This window comes from Watersipora subatra, chromosome 9, assembly GCF_963576615.1.
Source record: "Watersipora subatra chromosome 9, tzWatSuba1.1, whole genome shotgun sequence".
NCBI classification, from domain to species: Eukaryota; Metazoa; Bryozoa; class Gymnolaemata; order Cheilostomatida; family Watersiporidae; genus Watersipora; species Watersipora subatra.
Window position 1 is genome coordinate 56,730,007 of NC_088716.1, and position 18,294 is coordinate 56,748,300.

An 18,294-nucleotide genomic window follows, 5' to 3' on the forward strand; every position below is an offset into this window, starting at 1 on the left:
GTATGCTCTGTTATGAGAGTTATGACTCTCATAACAGAGCGTACGAAGTTGTGTTAGACAAGTACCTGCACCAGAAGAGTAATTAACATGGCTGAGAAACCAGTCGCCAGTGTCATTTTCTCGACGCAAGTTCACAGTCTCCACAAGGTCATTCATTAGGTTCAAAGTTGAACTGTATCCGTAATGCCTTGGATCAAACTCTCTGCCAATCCTTGCACGATATAGCTCACTGAATTTATAAAGGGGCACCTCTTGATCCCCAAGGACCTACAATGCAGTTGAATTTCGTATGATTATTATGCTTACACAATTACGCAATACCATGCATGCAAGCCAGCATGCATGAAATAAGCACTACCATCAGTCATTCAACATATTGGCCATTTGTGCCATGTAGGTGGCAGCCTTTATAAATAAACTGTTTTAAATTTAATTATTTTCCTATGATGAGAATGTAAAAACTTCATACTATGGTAGAGTGAGAAAGATATGAAAACAGAAAGGTAATCAGTTTTGAGACCGCAAGTTCTCCATTATTTTCCCACTGTATGAGATTTGGAATTTTATTTGAGTGCAACAAGCAACTCGGATTACTTTGTAAATGATAAAATTCCACTGATAATTTTTGTTTGTATACATGTATATAATACGCAAAAACCGCAATGGAAGGCTGAAATCAGACATAAAACTAATAAGAAAAGCGTGACCAGCCTTTGTTACTGCTCGGCACAACGTTTGTCTGGTTGATTCGGAAGGTGGAGAGGACATCGACGAATCTACAAGAGAAGTTGAATATGGAAGACTGATGACTATACATTGATTTATTTAACGATGGTAACGACTTGTTTGACGATGGGTAACATGCATGAACTGGAATAGACCTAAAAGACAATAGCATATGTAACATGAGAAAATTAATCTATGTTGTTTACATGGAATATGCAGGAGACAGAAAATGCATACAAGAATACAAGTACATAATACAAGAAGAATACATATAAAATACGTATAAGAATACAAGGCAGGAATACAAGTCAGTAGATGAATATAGATACTATGAGTAGATAACATTGGTGATACAACAGATAATGGTTACAGCAGCTTGGAAACTTAATAAACACAGATGTAAGATAGATGTAGAAACAGATCACCAGTCATGTAATCACTAAGAGCAAAATTAGGAAATACTATATAAGCGATATTATATAAGCGATATTATATAAGCGATACTATATAAGCGATGCTATATAAGCGATACTATGTAAGCGATACTATATAAGCGATACTATATGAGCGATACTATGTAAGCGATACTATGTAAGCGATACTATGTAAGCGATACTATATAAGCGATACTATATGAGCGATACTATGTAAGCGATACTATGTAAGCGATACTATGTAAGCGATACTATGTAAGCGATACTATGTAAGCGATACTATATAAGCGATACTATATAAGCGATACTATATGAGCGATACTATGTAAGCGATACTATGTAAGCGATACTATATAAGCGATACTATATGAGCGATACTATGTAAGCGATACTATGTAAGCGATACTATATAAGCGATACTATATAAGCGATACTATATGAGCGATACTATGTAAGCGATACTATGTAAGCGATACTATGTAAGCGATACTATGTAAGCGATACTATATAAGCGATACTATATGAGCGATACTATGTAAGCGATACTATGTAAGCGATACTATATAAGCGATACTATATAAGCGATATTATATAAGCGATACTATATAAGCGATACTATGTAAGCGATACTATATAAGCGATACTATATGAGCGATACTATGCGAGCGATACTATGTAAGCGATACTATATAAGCGATACTATATAAGCGATACTATATAAGCTATGTAAAGAACTCACCAGCAGAAGGAAATGATATCATAACTGCATTTCCCTTCATTGTCATTACCATGCCATCAATTGAACTACAAGAAAGCAGACACTCAGTAACGCCTACTTGTTCACCTGTACACAGAACTAGTGTGACAACATACACTAGAGCTACAAACAAACCAACCCAGTTATTCAGACAAACAGCATGCACATACAGGTACAGTAAAAGTAAACTACATGTAGAAACACTAGACAGTAAATGTACTTACAACGCAAATAAATTCTTTACTTTAAGCAGAATTTGTTTTAAGATCAAAGGACAATGACTGAAGATCATTGATATACAATAAATGTGAGCTGTGGAGAAACCATACTAATATAAGCTCAATAATCATTGGATGACCAAGAATCAATAACGCATTCAAAGAACTACCATAATTTTCTCCTTAGCCTGCTGTATCAGAAGGTGAGAATACGGAAAGCAAGTTTTAAGACAAGGCTTAAAGTGGTTATAGAGTTTTAGGGAGACAGTTGATGTAACTCCGATGAAACAACAGGACTATAATCAGCATGTTTAACAAGTACCTAATGGCCTCCTTTAGACAAGAGAATCCGCATGATCGGAAATTGAAGTTTGCGCCATATTCCTCATGGTACATCCTGATAAAACTGCACAATGGAAAGCTGTCTTTTCTTTTCCGCAGCATATTTGTAATATTGGACACAGTAGCAGCAGGAAGCTGTTTCTTTTTAGCTGGCTATATAAAGAATCCGTAATGATAAGCAAAAGTACACAAACAAAGATAAAACAACATGGCGAATCCGAGGGCACACGTGATGGTATTTGTACTAAAAAGAGCAATGACCTAAATGGTATATATTGTTTCGGTCGAGCTGGTAACACAAAATGGCTAATTAATAATGGCATTTTTAATCTTTAGAATTATCTTTGTTTGATCAGAGATTTTATCACCATCCTTTGTCCTTATCTAGAGTAGTGATATCAATATCAACAACATCGAAGATAAGTATAAATTGGCTACCTTTGATAGAAAGGCATTTTACCAGAAACAGCAAAGTAGTCCCAGCTCACAAATATTAGTATACTTGGGTAAAAAGGAAATGTTTTACCATATACACTTAGAAGCGAAGAAGCGTTTTGAGGCAAATCCTTTGATGCGAAATACTGTATGCCAACATGATGAGACTTACATATCTGATGCAACTAAATCACACATAATGCATACAAAACTATATTTATACTAAATATATATAAATAACTAATATCGATCATTTATAACTAATATAATATAGTAGTTTCTCTTGTCAGTATTAGATAATGTTTAGGCAGAAAAACTAGAAAGAGACTGACCGATGGAGTAGTATTCATAGTGTGCCGTGACTTCCCACATCTCTTCCCTTTAGATACTTGATTCTTTACAAGTTTTCGAATGTGAGCTGTGGATTTTTCGGACTGTTAAAATAAGTCACGACCACTGATGAATAGCGGGCAAAATTAACATCCTAATACTTGTTGACAGCACTCTGACATGAAAAACCAATTTAAACTGATCGTTTCCAAATTTATTGCAGTAAAACAGATTATGTGAATGTAGATATGACAATAAAACTTATGAGAAGGATATAGTATAGTCAAAATGACATGGCTCACATGCGAGCACCAAATTTATGCAACAAAACCTACCCCAGCCCTAAACCTATGACCAAACACCGTATTTTCCATCTCTATGGCTCGCTCCTGTGCTAAAGAAAGGAGAAAAGAATCGACATCGCGATAGCCCAATCTCTTCACCTGATCTTTTAATGACTTGCCGACCAGTGACCTGCATGAAACAGCATGCATTGCAAAATGGATGCGTGATACCATTAACGACTAGATCTAGGCTGATCCTGTAACAAACATTGCATTTGCTTAGCCTTCACCAAAACTGACTTTCCATAGCAGTATTGACAAGCATTAAAAGACAAATGAAATGAACACTCGTGAAATACAAGCTACCACGGCATATCTATCACTAAATGATAAGACCATAAGCCAACCTATAGTCACTTTCAATCTGTTGGACATTAAGTCCATCTGGGGTTGAGTCCAATACAGCTCGTATCTCCTTAGCCAAGCATGCAACGTCTGGACGTGACTCAGCCATGTCTTAATCCGAAGTAGGCAAACGTAAATTGGCGGCAACTAGAAGTTAAAATAACGTCGTGTTACAGAAAAAATACATTGACAAGAAATAATCGCATAAGATACCCTTACATGAGGAATAAGGCACAACTGTTAGCTGTCTCTTCTCCAATCACTGTTCAGGGCAAAAATTTGTTACAAAATATGTCTTTAATTTCTGCTAACTAGGATAGATATATAAAATGGGAATCAGCCAAATAAAAGATTATCTGAAAATAGAAACATTAATCTTTTAAAAACATAATTTTAAGCACAACAAAAAGGCCCTGTTAAAGCGCAACTATGACCAAACCAAGATATTTTGTATATCATGAAGCCAAAGAATTAGATAAGCGAGTTGCACCTTTGTGTAGCACTAGTTTATTTCGTCTTAAATGATGAAATAAGTAACAACATCACTCGCTATTGCAGTCCAAAATTATGCTGCAATGACTCCTGAAGTAGCACGATCCATTAAGTGCACACAAATGCTTGACAGTTTAGCTTTTGAAATCGCACTAGCTACCGCTCACAAAAACATTCTTAGTAAGTCACAGGCAGCCTTGTAACAATTTTTATCACTTATCACACTTTTGAGTAATATTTAACGATTTGCAATCTATAAAAGTATTTATCATGGTTTTTATTCCTATTTTCCCTTAAGATGCTAGGCTTCCACTTTCATTTTTTTACCAGGTTTGTTATATTTAGAGGTCATGTTGAAGTGAACAAAATCTGTACATGTTAAGCAGTCTTACGAGAAATCCCCAGATTCCAGATCATTTGAAGCGAGTTTTTTGTAACTGGCTATAATTTACACGCATGTTTGGCCATGACTCGAAAAATATCTACGAACTTTACCAGTCCCCTGAAGACATAGAAAAAGAATTGCACACACTATATGTATACATGCATATGTATCGACAAAGACAGACAATCTAACATTCAATGCGAACTTTTTTGTAGGAGGAGCCTCATGCAGTCATTTATAACTTTAACATATATGATGGATACCAATTGACTGTAAACAATAACCACAAGCTATATAACATGATAGAGTATTCTAATGAGCTTTTGAAATGCTCTAGAATTGTGTTCTCCGCTCTACAACGGTAACAAGAGTTGTACAAGATGAAAAGCAGGGAGATCTAAGCATTAGAAACATCCTCTTGGAATATAAATTTGTGTCAGGAATAATGAATTAATAAGAGATAAATTGTAGTATTTGAGAACAGTTTTGTTAGCTCAACTATGCTATATGTATATAAATTATGTAGTCAATTGGCATTTCTATTGATACATGGTTATTATCGGCTGACTAACTATTTTGTTATGCCATGCTTGTCGTCATATTTTAGTATCTCTATTGCATGGCCACCATAAAAATCACATAAACCTAAATAAATAAGGGGCTTTCCCTTGATTTTGATTTGAAAAAAGACCACAAAGATGCCGGAGGGCCTATTCAGGAAATAACCATTTGTTGAAAGCTTAAGCTTCAATATTACAATTGATCTGTAAAAAACAAGCATATTCATTTCAATTTCAATATTTCATTTCACATTCAATTTCAATCAAGGACAATTTGGCATTCATCAATTCAGCAAAATATCTCAGAATTTAGTAAAACAACTTGTAATTGCTGGACTGAGATAGTAGAGTGGATTTGACCCGATAATATTCAAAAAGGCAACTAATTGAAAAGTGGTCTCCTCTTACAGTAAACTGCTAAACATCTAGTAAACATAAAAGGCACAAGTAAGCTCAGCCAGTTGCTATTTATCTGCAGATTCATGAGTATTGACACAAATTTATGTATGCTATGTTTGTGTCAACCGATTATTTTACGGTTGGCTGTTATAGCCTAAGTTTAAAAATATTCTCCGTTTTTTTCTAGCAATTCTGTAGCGGTTCAAAACTGCAAAAAAGTTTACAGAAAATAACCTTGGCATTAGCTACCAGACTGGCCACTTGGGTGTTTAATTAAATCATTCTGTGATAAAAGCTGTTAAAGAGTTGTTCAGATAGCCACAGACAGCGCTTGAATGGTTTGTATGAACAATTTGCTGCATCAAAACTAGGTAAGTTGTGATTTTTCACGGCTCCTATTTGCAAAGGACATGCTTATTCCGAGATGTAATAAATTTGAACAGAAAGATGTTCTTTGTTGGCAGATTAAAAAGCGTACTACACGAATTAACTCTATGAGCATACGAGAATTCTATAAAATGGTGATAGTAATTTGACTGACAAAACAGGGTACATCATCTAATTGTGTTTTCAACAGGGTTGTTAAAAATCAATGATTTTAAAAAAAATCAAAAAGTCGATTTTTATTATTTAAATTGATTTTTTTGATTATTTTGATTTTTTTTGTTTCAGAAAGACGTTTTGTGTTCTAAATTGCAAGTTATTGCTATCAATTTGGAATTTATGATCTGCAGGGGTATTATGTAGTTTTATTACAACAATTAGGAAATGAAAAAAACATTTACACAGTTAATACACGACAAAAAGGACAGCATAATTTATGCGTTGGACATTAAAACCCAGAAACGAAGATGAAGAATCACAGAGAACAGATCATACAACCGAAAGCGTTATTACATGTTAAAGATGTAGTTGCGTCAAAAATGAAATTAGGACCCATAAAAGGCTAAAACATCAGCTACAATTTGATGCCATTTTTGTCTTTGTAGACCAACCCTGTCCAGAGATATATGCGTTTGAATGAGGCCCTCTTTTAAAAAGCTCACGTTCCAGCAGGTGCCTATTTCGTGACGTCACAAGCAAGGTATCTGAAACAAAACCACGAGCAATAAATATGAGGTCGATTCGTTAGCCAATCATGCGTGCGAAATTTTTATATAGGCCGTAATAAATGTTATCACTCGTAAAACGCGTTGTCTGTGATCTCGAAGATTCTCATCGTTAGAGAATTCATTCTCATCGTTACTGATTCAACGCGTTTCAACAATTACTAAGTTATACATAGTTTTAAAATGGCTTCAAGTTCGAGCGACCGCTACTCAGAGTTCTCTGAGCAACTTTTAGTAAAAGATTAGAGTAGACAGCCTATGGCCAAAGCTGACAGGCGTCAGCAGCGTTTTGCTGCAGAAAAAGACAGAATGGAGGTAAATTAACTTAGAGTCTTCTATACTTTAGTAAATGTAATATTTTTTATAGTCATAAATACATATACTAATTAATAAAATGATAATTCTTTGCTATCTCCAATCATCGTTTCATAGCTTATCTGCCGTTTTACCTAGCTATAATATTTTTTTCGAATTTTCTTTGGTAAATTAGAGTCATGATTACAAATTATTTTCACTCGTAGGAAGTGGGTAAAATCGATTGATCATTGCAAATCTTTAATTTCCAGAACCAAAGCTTCGAATCGTTGGCTTGGCGTACTTGTGCCTTTATTAAATGTTTATTCGTTTTTAAAATTACATTCGCAATCTATTTAACTCCCAATTTGGAAGCTGTCAATAGATACGCTTTAGAATGACATATCTATGAATGACATATTTATTGCATCTACTTTGTTTACATTTACTTGTTTTACTGATTACAGAATGTTTATGTCGTCCCACCAGCCGAAGAAGCTTTGTCAGTGTGGAAACTGCCATAAAGGAGAAAGCGAGACTTGAATGCGTGCTGGATGATGTTTTGTTTGAGTTTGTTGCAGTAAATGAATTTGTCTTATTGTATCAGCTAATACTATGTGAGTGGCCACGACTTGATGAATATTTTTAATAAAAGCTTTATGCCGAGATGAAAATATTTTTGCTTGTAAAAATTATATAATAAGATAATATTGTTGAAGATAATGCAAAACATGATTTGCAGAATATTGTAGTGAATCGGATATGGTATATGGGTGTCCGCAGAACTGGAGAATGTGAGTTCAAATCCAGTTTGCAGCAGACTTCTCATCCTTAAAACTCTATCCCTGTCTATATTCTTTTCAAAGAGGTGGCCTGCTTATTTCACTTATTTAGTATTCGGTAAGAATACTAGTAAGAAACTAGTACGTAGGCAATAGGTAATAGGCGACATAATGTGGGCGGGGCTTACGGGAGGCTGTATATCGTTTATATGGGTAGCTGCAGAACTGTGCTGATACAAAGACCGCGTTCTACATAAAGTGACTTGACAGAATTACCGTAGACCGGTAGAATTGGTAGTCGGTACCCAAATGTTTACACAACATTCGGAGAAAGTGAGTAGAAGAAATTTTCAATTTTCATTATTTGAGGCCTTTTAAACATTCATAATAATGCATCTGTGGCAGGATTTAAAATTTTATTCTAGCCAACATGAGCAAATACAAAATAAGATATATGCCAATAGAGCCGCGTAAGACTAGACTTTTATCGCAAATACCCGATGTGAATACGAGAGATAGAGACAGGTTGCCAAACGCGTGACATCATTTTGGGCAAGTCTGGGCACGTTTTGGTGGCCTGAGCGTTTTTACGGCGATCAGATTTTTTCGGTTTTAATCTTCAAATATCTTGGCAATGCGATCGCGTAACACAACAAACAACATATCAACTGATAGAGAAAAAAAAATGCTTTCTTTTAAGATCAACTTAAATTTGACGCAACTACATCTTTAACATTGACATTCCAAAGTCAGAAACCAAAATACATAGACCTAACTCCTTAGTTCAATAGCAATTTATCTAGAATGCATAAAGTCTTAAGAATTTAAAGTTTTGAACAAAAACACTAGTTTTCCGGCCTTCTCAGTTCCAAGCCTATTTCTGAGTTTGCTATGTACCAAGCCAAATGATGAAAAACAATTTTCCACATTCGCACTACTGCATATGGCACCAACCATTCTCAGAACTGCCGCTTTGTGTTCCTGATCTAAACCGATAGCCGACTTCCACCAAGTTACTGTGTCGACTGCTTCGACAACTCCTTTCTCAAACTGGTAAGCTTGAAATGGCCCAGTTCTGGCTGTTTATAACCTCATCGTTATAAGCTATAGACATTAGTAGGCTTCTAACCCTTCCCTACCCACTTTATTGCTGCACACAATAAGCTAGATTGCTAGAATGGTCTGCAAAAGAGCCTTCAGTGAGCTCAAGATACATAGCAAGGTTTATTTCAAACTTATTTACCGCGTTATAGAATAAAAAATAAAAATAAACAAGATTTTTTTTGGCGATTTAAATCAGATAAAAATCGCTTGATTTAAATCGGTTGATTTAAATCGTAACAACCCTGGTTTTCAAATGTGGCATTTAGGTCTTGGGACCTAACCGACCTTACAAGTCGTTTTAGGGTCTAACTATTTGAAGAGTTGATTACATCCAAGCATGTCACTGTTTATCTCTAATTAGCTGAATATGATTGGATAATTTTTAAATGTGTGACGAATCTATAAACGCAGTAAGAAAAACAGCCCGGAATCACATTTGCAACTTTGATTTTATAAATAACAACTAAATAGTGTTTCATAAAATTCAGTTATATATTACAGTCATTTTTAAACGACAGGTCACAAATATTTGTGGGTTTCAAAGATCCTCAAATAATTTTTGCGTAAGGTGAAATGGGCAACCTTAACTAAACTGATAGCAGCTAACAGCTCTCTGCAACTTACTCAGATTAACTTGGATACCAAAAGTGAAGAAATGATAGCTATCAAATTGGATCACAATATTATAGCATGCTGTTACTACTAACCATTCATTTGGATGCAAAATATGTCTATACTGAGTAGCATAATCAAGCAAATTTTAAACAGATACATTGCCCACTCCATCCTACTTGTTGGTGACTTCAACCTCTCTGAAATGGGGTGGAAGGCTAATCAGCCCAAATCAGGGGCAAGATACATACACATCCAATAAAACTTCCGGGCATCTTACAAGAAAACTGGATGCAACAATTCATCATGCAAACAGCGCATATACAAGGGACCATGCTCAAAATTATCTGCACAAACGATATTGTACTAATTGCAAACATTGGTGTGATCTCTCCTGGACTAAGCAACCATCATATTGTCACTACAAAACTAAACTGCATAAAACAAGCCTCTGTGGCACTGAAACCAAAGGTTGTGAGACAATATAAGGAAAAAAATGAACGAGTTTAGAGACGATCTTCAAGCAGCATGTGATTAACAACAAAACATGAGGGATCCAGATGACGTATGCACACTCTTCATGACGAGACTTCTTGATGTGTGGGAGGATCACATTCAATGAATGTTTAATGGCCCCATAAGACTGCTAGAAAGCCGATTAGAAACACCGGAGGACCTAATGCAAATACCACAAAACTGGAGACAAGTTTTTCCTGAAGAAATACAAGTCTAAAAGGAGATACTACTAAAACCTTCTTTAAAAGAAGAGAGACTATGCGATTGATAAGGTCTGCTAGCCTATAGAAAAAGGAGATTCCAAAACCTTCCGACACCACCAACAGAAAGATAAACAAAACTAATTTACTCCGAAACTAGCGGATCCCGAAACCGATGTCACCACGGATGATCTAATAAGATGCGTCGAAGCCCTTAACAACTTTTCTCAGGGTCAGTTCTACGTAGAACAACAATGCACCCAAGAAAACAATGGCTGAACGTGATGGTGGTGATATTCAGGTGTCCACTGAGAGTCCAGTGTCGCTCACCAGAACATTGCCAATGGCAAATCACCTGGACCAAATGGCATCAAGATAATGTAACTTCTAGTTGACTTTACTATGACTGCTGAATGTCCGCAACACACTTGCAACACCTCCCTGAAAGCTAGAAAACTATTGACTGTGCAACTAACTAGTCAACTAATGACTGTGCAAACCTCCAATCAGACCTTGATTCTCTCATAGTCTGGGCTGATAAATGGCAAATGGAATTTAGCATCACTAAATGTGAGACAACTTATTTTGTAAGGTGCCAGGAAAGCCCCTTTTTTCACAAATACTTAATAGAAGGCCAACAGCTAACATTTGTCACTTACTTTAAATACCTTGGAGTTATCATTGACAACAAACTCAACTTAAACCTCCACATAGAAAAGACCATAATTAAGTCTTTATCTACTCTATACACGCTGATGAGGTCCCTAAGAAGTTGCTCACCCAAAACAAAAACCCTTTCTTTTAGAACCATCTGCAACCCAGTCCTTGAGCATGCCTCAACTGTCTGGTCCCCATTTTTATCGAAACAAATTAACTCTCTTGAATCAGTGAATAGGAAAGCTTTTAGGTGCGTGTTTAACCTTAATAAAAACGACATGATTTCTGATCTCATGTCTGAGTGGTCATGGACCACTCTTGCAGAGCGTTGAAGAGGGTCTGACCAAAACCTAAAACATAATATCATTACTGAAGAAATTGCAGTCCCTGTAGATTTTTACTCTAATGCCCACCTACACTATACACGCCACAATGTACCAAAGGTACCATTAACACAAACATAAAAAAATATTCTTTTTTTGTGAGGACCCTTAAAGGTTTACTTGCAACAAAATTTACATTACAGTTATTTGGTATCAAAAGATTCATCATGTCTTACTCTGCTGTGTTGTAGATGCAAAATATGTGGAAATGTGATAACAAGCTCTTAAAAGCTAAAAAACGAACAGTTAATCGCAGCCATCACGAAAACACCGTAGTGTAGAATCTCTTTATTTTGATGATGTTCTCAAACATCTTGGTTATTGTTTTGACATGTGATGTTATCACGTGAATTGAAAGGCCAATCAAAGGCTCAATATAAAATGTCTCATAGCACTAGTTTATGACAAACACTTCGGGGTTTACCAAAAAGCCTGTGTCAAATATGGATGCTCGCCACTACAGTTTTGATGCGGCTTGGTCTAATCGTAATCTGATCATGTGACCCATACTTCCTGCTAAACAGAGCGAATAATTTCTGCAGCGTTTTTCGACTATCACAGGTGACCAACAGACTCATGTTTATCAGAGGATGATATGCTATCTTTCAAGCTAAGGTTGAAAAATTAAACGAATTTTTACGGTAGGTTTTGAGATATCATTGCTCAAAGTGACAGCATTACAACAATGATGAAACAGACGCGTAAAGACAATAGACATGGTTTTATTGGATGTGTGCAGTATTTGTGAAAATGTTTTGACGAATGAGGTTGCATGAAAGTGTAAACAGAAGCCATTGTGTTCAACTATGTCTCATTTGAGCCGTTTTGGAAAGGGATTCCTATCTACGGCGTGCGTTTTCGTGATCGCTATGATGAATTGTTAGTTTTTGAGCTTTTGAGAGTTTGTAATCACATTAACACATATTTTGCACCTACATCAGCAGATTAAGACATGGTGAATCTTTTGGTGCTAAATAGCTGTAATGTGAATTTTGTTGCAAGTCAACCTTTAACAATTAACTCATATTTTTCCTACTTTCTTATTTATCCTTTCCCAACACTTTTTACCACCAACCTGTTATTAAATTCAAAAGCTCAATATATAATACAAACTAAGAGTTATCTTTTCATGTTTTAAATAAAGATACGTATCGCTCTAATGCCCCATTTAGGGGCGCATGCGATTAATTCAATTGACTTGAGCTAAGCAAAAGCGCATAAACTAAAAAAGGTCAAAATAAAATAACATGACAACGCAAATTCAACACTGATGTAAGTGTGTGAGGTGAAGTGTTGTTTTATACATGTAACGTTACATAAGGCTGTCATGCTAACTAAGTGCTGCTAACCTTGACCTGTGGAGACATGTGCTTGGGACACGATCTAGCGAGCACGTTTTTGGCATTGTACACATTTTGGCTGTGGACTAATTGGATTATTGAGAAAGTGCAATAAAATAATAACGACGAATTAGCTGATTGTTTATTTATATTAAAGTGACAACAGTTAAACCACAAGCTACTTCGGCAATAAACATGGCGACTATGAAGTTATCGGATGTAATTTCAAGATATGAGGATTCCCAAATGAGTGGAGATTTTCTGACTGGCTAGAGAAAGTTGAACTGGTAGCAGATACAGAAAATCGACGATTTAACAGCATTCTTGCCTTTGTTTCTAAATGGTATAGCATTTGCTGTTTATAAGCAGCTGGGAGATGAAACTAAAAATGATTATGCAAAGCTGAAGCCTGCGATGCTCCAGACGTTTGGTGTCAACTGCTATGCTGCTTACGACCAGCTTCAGAGACGTTTCCTACAAGATGGTGAGACCGTAGACGTATATTTATCTGATTTGAGAAAGCTGGTTAATCTAATTGGACAGACAGATGCAGACCCCTTGCTGAAATGTGCATTTATGACTGGCCTTCCATTGGACATATCTGTTCAACTGAAATCGATAGCTTCGGTAGAAACCCTGGAGTTGACTGATTTGGTCGCATGCGCCAGACTGATGTTGTCCAGTAGGTCAGGTAGTCAAGTCTGTGCTGCGGGCTACATCCAATATGGACACAAACCAAAATTAAGTTGTTATATATGCAGAGGTTCTCATCTCGCCCGAGACTGTTCACAGAAAAGGGGTGCTAATCCCTGTAAATTCCAAACATGCTATATCTGTGGTGATCAGTCCCACATAGCAAGAAGTTGTCTCCCAGAAACTTGTGCCAAAACAGGGTCAGATGGAAAACATGGAAGGGGGAACATCGGCACCGGATGCCTCCCCCAGTCAACAATAGCTGACGGAGTGTTACCATTTATCACTATCATATTAGAAAATCAAAGGCCACTAAAAGCTTTAGTTGAAAGGGGTATCAGAAATTAGTGGTTACTAAAAATATATGTGCAGATAATAACATTGTTGCATTAGGACCACTACGAATTGTGACAATGCTAAATGGCAAGAAGACACTGTGCATTGGTGAGGCAGATGTAGACCTACTTGTTGATGGACTGAAGGTAACAAATAGGTGCCTGCTAGCACCAGCGCTAGTGTGTAGCGCTCATGTTATCTTGGGGATGGATATTATCACTACGATGGGAGGCGTGTTGATTGGTAAAGACAGCAGCGTGACCTGGGGCTATCAATGTTGCGCAGCTGGGATGGTGACCTCAGGTAGAGATGGAGCTCTGAGAGTTGAAGACAATGATTTTACAGCTGTATTTGATGGTGGAAAGTGGGTCGCAGAGTGGAAATGGAAGGATGGACAACCAGAGTTGAGAAATACGTGTCCAGAATATTCTGTTTCCAAAGAACAGTGAGGAGTTCTGTAACGAAGTAGAGCGATGGATAGAAGATGGTTGGTTGCAAGCGTATGCTAGTAGTGTGCATGGAAATATTAATGGCATAATACCTCTGATGGCGGCGGCACAGCCTGATAAACCAAAGAAAGTGCGACCAGTAATGGACTATCAAGAGCTTAACCAGCATGTTAGTTTTCCAGGTCAAGACACTGCTGTGTGCCAGGAAAAGCTGAGAGCTTGGAGAAAGGGAAAAGGCAAGGCTTCTATTCTAGATCTGAAGAAAGCCTATCTCCAGGCTCACATCGCAGATGAGCTAAGAAAGTTTCAAGCTGTAAAGTACAAGGGGAGGTTATATGTGATGACTAGGATGGGTTTTGGACTGAATGTTGCCCCCAACATCATGTCAAAAATAGTGAGTACTGTCCTTGCTTTGGACCAAGAAGTGAAGGAGGGGACAGATCACTACATTGATGATATATGGGTTAACGAGGAAGTGGTATCTCCAGAGAGGGTGCCGAAACACCTGCTCAGTTATGGACTGGTGACCAAAAATCCAGAGAATCTCGCAAACACTCGAGTGCTCGGTCTTCGTGTTGTATCTGGGCCTACAGCAAAGTTAGCGTGGAAGCGAGACGGGCTGTTACCTGACCTGAAGAATGCATCTACCAAGAGAGGCTTGTTCTCTGTTTGTGGCAATCTAACCAGCCAGTATCCTGTAGCAGGCTGGTTACGAGTGGCCTGCAGTTACATAAAACGCCAGACGAATGCGATTCAGTGGAATGGTGTATTGCCCTCTTACGTTACATCACTAGTTGAAGACTTGGCTCAGAGACTTGACAATCATGATCCTGTGAAGGAAACATGGAGTGTGATGTGACAAAGAAGCTGTGATATGGTGTGATGCCAGTAGCATAGCTATAGGGAGTGCACTGCAGATAGAAAAGGATATAGTTGAAGATGCGTCATGGCTACGGATAGATGATGTGTCCCACATTTACATTGCAGAATTAAAAGCTGTGATTAAACATATAAATTTGATGCTGCACTGGAGGCTGAGAAGAGCCAAAGTAGTTACTGACTCTGCTAGTGTGCATGCGTGGATGAAGTCAATACTAGAAGGCACCCAGCGTCCAAAGGTTAGTGGATTAAGTGAAATGGTCATTAAGAGAAGGCTCGGGACCATAGCACAGATCATTGCTGATTATCAGCTAGATGTTCATGTAACTCTAGTGCCCTCGGAGAGGAACTTAGCAGACAAACTAACACGGGCGCAAAATATAGCCCTTTCAAAGTGGGAGACATGGTTTTTGTCAAATCCAGATATGCTAGATGTGACTCCCCATGGAAGATTGGACTTGCCACAAATATTGCCGGTGAACATACTCTGATAGTGAATGGTGTGAATCGACATGTCGCTGATGTAAGATGCTCTGATGGTGAGAGATGTAGCTCCGAGAATGATGTGGTGCAGACGCGGTGTGGTGCTGGAGGCATTGAGATGGAGTTCCATATTGACAATCGAGGTAGTAGAGATAGTAGTAGATGATATTGACAATGACATGACACCAGTTCGGGATAGAAGGCTTCCCCTAAACCTGGCAGATTATCATCTTTTTTGATATTGTTAAATGATTTTGAGATCAAGAGGAATGTGGTGAAATGCTGTTTTATACATGTAACTTAACGTAAGGCTGTCATGCTAACTAAGTGCTGCTAACCTTGACCTGTGGAGGCATGCGCATGGGACACGATCTAGCGAGCACGTTTTTGGCATTGTACACGTTTTGGCTGTGAACTAATTGGATTATTGAGAGAGTGCAACAAAATAATAACAACGAATTAGCTAATTGTTTATGTATATTAAAGTGACAACAGCTTGATCACAGTGTGGAGATGGATTAATTGTGTATAACATAATTTCTTCCTAAACACGCATGACAAACTCATCAGAGGTAACTAGTCTTTAACTTGAAAGCTAATTGGTATAGCCGCTTCAATTATCTCCCATTAGTAAAAACGGTTCAAATAATTAGTTGTATGCAAAAATGTATTGCACACATAGGCAACACACTATTATTCAAAAAAATAACGACTTCTCGGGTTGCCGCAGGATTTTAGGCTGCACCACGCTGCAGTAGAGCCGGAAGCAGAATAGTGAACCTCGCGAATAAACAAAGTTTGTAGGAGCAAAATAATGGCGTAAATTAGCCAATCACCTGAAACTTGGAGGAAAAATTTTAGCGAGTAGTCTCAAAGCAGTGCAGTTCGATACACGGCGCTATACCGCAGCGATCCCAACCCTGAACGGCATTTATTTTCGCAAATTTGTTTTAGTAGTTATCACACCATGTCACGATGGGATAACTACCATAGCATCATTTTTGGCTGGTTTTAAATGATGTAGGACATGCAAGTGGATTTAGAAAGCATGCCTCTCGAAAGACAATGAATCACAATTGAAAAGCTTAGAATGAAAAGTAGCCAAATCATGTGTTAAAATATTTAGTCATAAAATGTAGACACCATTTCATCCATGGCCAAAAACATTTTCTAGTCCAAATTTTTCACGCTAGAAGCGGTCAAATCCAAAGAACAAATTGTGTGCAAATAAATGTTTAACCTGTATGAAGTAGTGTTTACTGGGAATGTTATACGAATATTCAATGCTTTTTTGTGATAAGCCAGAATGCGGGTGCTGGCTTTCTACAGCCAGGGCTAATGAACAGTTAGCTTTTCAAAGGAAAGCCAGGGGACTATCTAACAGGTCTCGGTATATAAACGAACGTGAATCAGTAAGGGAAGTCACGGTGAGGAAAGTAAGTAAGCTGAGCTGCTGAGTTGATATGCCTTCTGCTGACAAAAAATATTTTTCAGGTGGTCTGGCCGTCAGGGCCATCATATAGCAGGGAGGATGTTTATTTGGCTTGCGTACAGGTTGGCAGTAGGGACTGCCATGAGATTGGTGATGGCATTCTGCTTTGAGTGTGTATTGCTGTGAAGGCTGATAACAAAGGAGAGCTTGGTGTGCCATTGTTGCAGCTTGGTGCTTTGTAATAACTTTTTTTCTGTTGTTTGGCGTACATTTACATTAAATAATTAAATTTTAGGAATATAAATTGACACATTTAGCACAGAGCTCATTGATTTGGCACGACCATTTATGTAAACGAAAACTGCCAAGTCATCAATAAAAATATCTGATAAAGTTCTTTTTTTGTTGGTCATGAATATTTTAATATTTGCATTTTATATAGAGAAATGGTGTTTATACAATGTAACTTCTGCTAACGATTGTTTTAACCATGGAGTTTTTTAATGTTAATGTATAAAGCAGATATTTAACAAACTGATTTTAAGCATGCAATGCTTAAAGTTTGACGAAGCAACCAAACTTTCTAGTTGGTGCATTCAGTCTTCTGGGCATAAATAATATGTCCCAAAAATCATAGTGCGAGTGATAGCAGGGTTGGAAAATGAAGAATGTAATACATTCCTTAGAACAAAGAAGTATAGAAATATATTAGTAGTATGTGCATGTGTGTACGTTTATAAAACAGGTAATCAAAAATTTTGGTATTATAGATCAGCAGCAGCTGTGAGATTAAGTTGAACACAGTACATCAAACATTGACTGTTGAGCCAAAGAGTGCATCTGTTTAGATAGCAAAAATTAAAAAAAAACAACAGAGCTCAAATATAAAACATTATCAATCTTGAGTAATGGGCTCTTTCGCTCCTCGCTGCCCCTCACCAATAGTTAAAAGGTCACACAGTTGATCAATAAGGTAAATGCGAGAATCGTCGAGTACGTACGTACTTCTACAACCCAGCGGTCGATGTAATTTAGGGTTGTGTTCTCTGTGGCTAGAAGGCGATGCGTATAATACCTAAATGTGCCTCGCTTTTATTACCAAACTCCGCGCCACCTTTCCAACATAGCCTCATATCACTAAAGCCTGCTATATTTTGTTGAACCCGAAGAAGCCAATATATTTGATTGTCGAAATAGCGAGCTAGGCTAAAACTAAAGAGATCAGGCTGACAAATGGGCGGAGCTATTACTTGATGTC

The 18,294-nt window shown here is 37.3% G+C and overlaps 1 protein-coding gene across 1 annotated transcript in view; it reads right to left on the minus strand.

Moving 5' to 3' along the window:
* Window positions 1–16,357, minus strand: part of LOC137405261 (tudor domain-containing protein 5-like) — a 30,265-nt gene extending 13,908 nt beyond the window's left edge. Inside the window, exons 1-8 of the mRNA XM_068091488.1 lie at window positions 16,296–16,357; window positions 3,934–4,078; window positions 3,578–3,716; window positions 3,245–3,346; window positions 2,458–2,630; window positions 1,900–1,964; window positions 595–776; window positions 66–267 (exon numbers count right to left, since the gene is read on the minus strand). Of these exons, the coding sequence (XP_067947589.1) occupies window positions 66–267; window positions 595–776; window positions 1,900–1,964; window positions 2,458–2,630; window positions 3,245–3,346; window positions 3,578–3,716; window positions 3,934–4,040 (970 nt within the window). The 5' untranslated portion in view covers window positions 4,041–4,078; window positions 16,296–16,357. The remainder of the gene's footprint in view (window positions 1–65; window positions 268–594; window positions 777–1,899; window positions 1,965–2,457; window positions 2,631–3,244; window positions 3,347–3,577; window positions 3,717–3,933; window positions 4,079–16,295) is intronic.
* Between the last annotated feature and the right edge of the window lie 1,937 nt (window positions 16,358–18,294).